The sequence below is a fragment of the Meles meles genome, chromosome 2 (genome assembly GCF_922984935.1).
Source record: "Meles meles chromosome 2, mMelMel3.1 paternal haplotype, whole genome shotgun sequence".
NCBI lineage: Eukaryota > Metazoa > Chordata > Mammalia > Carnivora > Mustelidae > Meles > Meles meles.
The window spans coordinates 154140978-154146977 of NC_060067.1; the positions used below are offsets into that span (position 1 = coordinate 154140978).

The following is a 6000-nucleotide window of genomic DNA, read 5'->3' on the forward strand; positions in this document are numbered from 1 at the left end:
TTTCACCCTGCCTTCTGGGTCCCAACTGCTTATCTAACTAAGTTCCGTCAGCCTAATTCTTCCTATGCACATGGCTTCATTTTCACCACCCTTAAATGTAACCCAACTATGCCCTGAATCAGGCATCTACCCAGGCTTTTGATCCTGCCTAAGATCAGGCAATCTTCCTCCTTCTGCCTGTGTCTGAGATCCATGCGAAGTTCTACAGAGCTAAACAGAGCACATGGACCATGCACCTTAACTCAGACTTCTGGGCCTAGCTAGCACTCAGGGCTCCCTTAAATTCCACCCTCCCTTTCTAATCTCATCCTTTTCTAGTCAAGCTCACAGAACCCTTCTTTCTGGGAGGCTTATCCTGTCTGCCACCTAAACTCGCTTGGTTCATTCCTGTCTCTGTGCCTTTGCTCTCAAACCATACTTCTCCCCAACAACACAACACTCTCCCCTCGCCTGCTACGGTGCACCCGTTCTGATCATAAGCCTCCTCCCTCCACATCTAACCAAGTTTCTCCCTCCCCAGAGAAGCCTTCCCTGATCACCGGGCTTCCAGGGATCTTTCACTCCTCTGAATTTCTATATTTCCGGATCACTCACCTGACAATCTGTAATAGGTGTTTGTTTACCTTTTAATCTTATCTTTTCATAGGAGAGCCATTTCCTCATGAGCATGAACTATAAAGCACACTTTAAAAAGCTGAACACTACAATAGCAGCCAACACTAAGAGAGAATTTTCAGGACATAAGAGTCTCCCAACAGTCCCTCTCACTCTCTCTGCTTGCCTCTCTGCCTACTTGTGATCTCTCTCTGTCAAATAAATAAATAAAATCTTTAAAAAAAAAAAAAAAAAATGGGGCGCCTGGGTGGCTCAGTGGTTTAGGCCACTGCCTTCGGCTCAGGTCATGATCTCAGGGTCCTGGGATCGAGTCCCGCATCGGGCTCTCTGCTCGGCAGGGAGCCTGCTTCCCTCTCACTCTCTCTGCTTGCCTCTCTGCCTACTTGTGATCTCTCTCTGTCAAATAAATAAATAAAATCTTTAAAAAAAAAAAAAAAAAAAAAAAAAAAGAGTCTCCCAACAGGAACAAACAATCCCATTTTTTCATGTTTCTTTCTAGCCCTTGCCCATTCCTGATGACATTTTACACAGTAAGAATCATAATAGCAGATTCATCCATACAGTCGCACACACTGTTTTCCATTCTGCTTTTTCTGCTAACAGAGAAAACTGTCTTCCTTGGTAAAAGATGCTGATTTTCATCACTTTTAATATCTACATAACAATCTTTCCACTGAGATTCTAGACCATGATTTACTTAAGCACTGACTTCTATCAGACGGTACTTTCTTCTGTCTTTGTGCCTTTCACTGCATCAAGTACTATAAAATGCAAAGTAATCCCTTGAGAAATACCTGTTGAAATATATTTATTATCCATGTTCCCTACAACTGATCCGTAGTCAGACGCGTTATCCATTGCGCCACTGGCCCTGTTGTTCCCTACAACTGAAATAAACCATTTCACTATTTTTCTCTCCAGCTAAATACCTAATGTAATTCTTGGTTTCACTACCTTAGGCTAGGTAGATAGGAAAGGTATTTTCCAAACACTTTTGATGTAAATGTATTTATTTTGGTAGTTGATCTTACACATATTTAACCATGGGAAGTCCCTTACAGAAAGGCAACAAGATCCTGTAATATCTAACATAAGCTAGACATCTGGCAGGCACTTAGTAAACAGTAAATATTTTTAAAACCATCTGAAGTTATAAAATATCAAATTCCTAAACAGGAGAGTGTCACTGATCTAGTTAATACCATCGATAATGCTTGTAAACCTTTCAGTTCATTTAATAATTAACCTGGTTAATAATGTATGAATGGGTGTTCCTTACAGTATATAGAAAAATACAACCAGAGTTACCTGGTGAGTTGTCCAAGTCTGAAAAATAACATGAAAAACCAAACAATATCTGCAACAAGAACTTCAAGATCTCCTGACAAATCAAGTTTACAGCTTTCCTTCAGCTTGTTTAAGGACATATTACAGATGAAGAACAGCAAAAACAGAAGTTGTAATCTTAAAAGTAGGCAAAATTACATATGCATGTGAACACAAACTAGAATGAAAATAAAATGAGACTGTGAATTGTTAAAATGGAAAGATGTTGCAGACTTTTTTCCTTTTATGTTTTATTTTGCTAGTGCAATGTTAAAATATATAACAAGAAAAATATTACTAACAAAAGCATATTCATTAGCCATTATAATTCTTGCTATTATCGAACTAGGGCATAATGCTTAATGTTGAAGTAACAATGTTTTCCAAACCCACACATAATTTAGCAAAAAAGACTGAAACTCTTACTTCCATGATAAATGTTAAATAATAAACCAACGAACTCCCTTAACACCTTAGCACAGATACTGAATCACATGAAGAACTTAATGGTACGCTAGAAGCTTCTTGCAAATTTCAGTTTTCCTCAAAAAGAAGCCAATATGATTCCAAATATCAGAATCTATACAGCATAACTTCATCAGCGTGGTAACCCATTCTCTTCTCATTCTTATTTGTGAAGAGTGATTTCTGAGGTTGCATCCCGAACTGATATGCTAAAAGAGAAATAATTATGACTAAAAGTTTACTATTTGTCATAATTAGACACTACTACTTACTTAATACACTAAATTTTCCCAGAAGTAATTATTTGTCAAAGTAATAGGATTCTTTTCAAAATTACTGGAAAGGAAATATATTTCTGTTTTAGTCTTTCTAAACAAATGTCAGGTAGCAGTTTAAAAATCACTGGCTTTGGGCGCCTGGGTGGCTCAGTGGGTTAAAGCCTCTGCCTTCGGCTCAGGTCATGATCCCAGGGTCCTGGGATCGAGCCCCACATCGGGCTTTCTGCTCCATGGGGAGCCTGCTTCCTCCTCTTTCTCTCTGCCTGCCTCTCTGTCTACTTGTGATCTCTGTCTGTCAAATAAATAAATAAAATCTTTAAAAAAAAAAAAAATCACTGGCTTTAGGGGAGCCTGGCTGGCTCAGTCAGCGGAGCATGCGACTCTTGATCTTGGAGTTCTAAGTTCAAATCCCATGCTGGATATGGAGATTACTTAAAAATGAAGTCTTAAAAAAAAAGAAAAAAATCACTAGCTTTAGAATTCCACTACAGTATATTCCATTATGTCTAGATTTATGTAAATGACAACTTCATGATGAAATAGAAATAGAACCAATAACCTTAATAATTGTGGTAATCACAACAAAAAGAAGTCCATATGCATTCAGGAAATACAACGCTAGGTTAAGAGATGGCACTAAATGAAGGGGGAAACAGTTTACCACAATAAGGCACTTCTATTAATCAAGTAATGGATCCATGTACAAACCTTAATTTTGAAATGAGTTCACCCAAAGGAACAGCTAACATCCATTCCACAGCTAAAATTTTTATTATTCTGTGTGTCCCTGGAAACTCTGATCCTGCCAATTATTACAATCTAACTAAATGACAATTTATAACAATAGTACTTCCCCTCAAAAACTGAAATTCATGGGGGAAGGGGAACAGGGAAGGATTCTAATTATCTGAGATAGGTCTTTTGTGATGGCTGGTTAGCTGCATCTCTTTAGCACTGACATTTCCAAGTTTTTTGTGAAAAAGGCAATTTTAAGAATGTGCTGATATCATGCTTTCAGAATCAAATCCCAGATAACAACGTTATGTGCCTTGCTTTTTCCTGATTTTTTAATCATTGTGATGGTAATAAATTTGAATAAAGATGCCTGAGCACTTAAGAACAGAAGCTTCTGAAAACTTTCAGAGTTGATTTTTGTCAAAGGAAAGACTGAAGACCCCAAACATGTTCTAGTTTAGGTTCATTTAGGGAGGAGGGAGGAACTCTTCTATGTCACACAACAGCCTTAAACTGACCTAGCAGGGACAGGAGGAATCACCAATTCCAACAGAAGAGATGAGTCAGAAGAGAAACAAACCAACTTCCAAAAGGACAACCCAACAAAACATACTGCCAACTGGTTGATTTGTGTATCTCAATATATACAAAAGACAGCAAAGAAAAGGAAAAGCAGAAAACAACTTAAAATTTCTACACAGATTCAAAACTTGATTATGAACAAATAAGTTGCAAAAACGTCTTAGAAGTGATTCTGATACAAGATTTTGATTAGTTAAGTCTTATCAATTGAAAAGTCATCTGCTGGGATAAGTGATCTCAATAACATAGGCTCAGATAGAAAGTGTTTTCAAATATATTACCTCATTTAAAGTTACTTGCCCAGTCACGCTGCTACTTAAGCATTAAAGTCAAGGCCCAGCCCACCTCCTCCTGGTATTTCGAGTTGGGGGTTCTCTTCACTCCATTTGACTAACCAAAGTTGATTTAAAATGTACTCAGTTTATCTGCTTTCTCTACCCTCCCTGCAGAATTGAGAGAATGTCTGAAAGATACAATTTCACAAGAATCTTGGCACTTAAACTATTTATTGTTGAGAGATGACGAATATGACTGCAAGCAAAAACAAAACTATCTCAACAGTCAAAAAAAAGCGGGGGGTGGAAGGGTATCTCTTTCACCCAACTTTAATCAAGTCTTCACAATTCTTTATGACCGTCCAGCCTCGACGTACATAAAGTGAAAACCGCAGACGAGGAATTTTTGCACTTGAGTGCTTTCTCAGGAGTAAACCAAATTCCCTGCCATTTTTTCCTGCCACGGACCACAAAAGTGCAGGGTTGGGGTGACTGGGCCAGAGACGTGGGGCCTCGGGGTCCCTGGCTGTCCCGGCCAGGATGGTGGGGTGAGGACCCGAGGGGCGGGGGCCACTCTGACAGCTGGCAAGGAGAAAGCAGGGGACGCAGCGGGGCACGAGCAAGGGGCAGCGGTGGGGGGAAGGAGGAAGCGAGCCGGGGGCGAGGGACCAGAGAGCTCTCCCGCAAGGGCAGGGGAGGCGAGAGGGCGAAAGGGCGCCGGGGCGGGGCGGGGCGGGGCGGGCGCGCCGGCGGAAGGGGCAGCGGACCGGGACGTGGGGCCCGCAGCGCCCCGGACGCGGTGCGGGCGAGGGGAGGGGCGTCCCCGCGCAGGACCCGCGGGCGAGGGGGACGAGGTTTCGGGGCGCGCCGGCCGCTCTCTCGCCTAGACTCGGACTGCAGGGGCGGGGTCCAACGGACCCCACACGGCGGCCGCGGCTGAGGGAAGGGCGCGCCAGGCACCTGCCGCCTCCACCGTCGCGGCCCCGGGCGGGCTCGACTCTCACCTCTCCGGTTCATGGGCCGGATCCGAACGGCCACTTTCACTTTGGAGTCCCCCATCCTGCTGCCGCCGAGGTTCTCCCTCGGCTTCCGTCTGCCGCGGCCACCGGGCAACTCTTCGGGGCTGGCCGGGCGGGAGGGGGCTGCGGGAGGGTGGAGCGGGGCGGGGCGGGGGCGGGGCCGGGGCGGGGCGGAGCAGGTCGCCGGGCTCCCGGCGCGTTCTCGCTGCATGACGGGACTTGTAGTCCTTGAAGGTGGTCGAGGGCAGTACAGCGGCGGAGGGGCTCGGGCCGGAGAAATCAGGGGCGCTTCGCTGTCTGGAACGGGTGAATACCGCTCTTCTTCTACACCATTCTGCTCTCAGAGCTAGTCCTGAAACCTAAGCCGTCGATAAGCTGATATCGCACCTGAAAACAGAGTTGAATAGATGGCATTGGAGACCCTGAGAGCGACCTTTTCAGACTCATTTCCTGCCATCCTTTAAAGTACGATCCCTGGCTCAGCTTCCTCGGCCCAGGTTGCACTCCAGGACTTGTTTGCCGAAATCATCCTTCGAGACCAGGGAAAAGTTAACCTCTTCTGGAAGTCTTCATATACGACCCGCCCTCTGAGCCACACTACCCGGTCAAGACCCTGGGCTCCTGAACCAATTCAAATCCCACTTCAGAACTTTACAGTGGTGTGACTACGGACAAGTGATTTGACCGCTTAAGCCTTGTCTTTTC

At 44.1% G+C, this 6000-nt stretch overlaps 1 protein-coding gene across 2 annotated transcripts in view; it reads right to left on the reverse strand.

The window, feature by feature from the left end:
- Positions 1–5398, reverse strand: part of KIF13B (kinesin family member 13B) — a 201938-nt gene extending 196540 nt beyond the window's left edge. For both annotated transcript variants that reach the window (XM_045990711.1, XM_045990703.1), the window contains exon 1: positions 5281–5398. In XM_045990711.1, the coding sequence (XP_045846667.1) occupies positions 5281–5335 (55 nt within the window). In that variant the 5' untranslated portion in view covers positions 5336–5398. The remainder of the gene's footprint in view (positions 1–5280) is intronic.
- Positions 5399–6000: the final 602 nt, after the last annotated feature.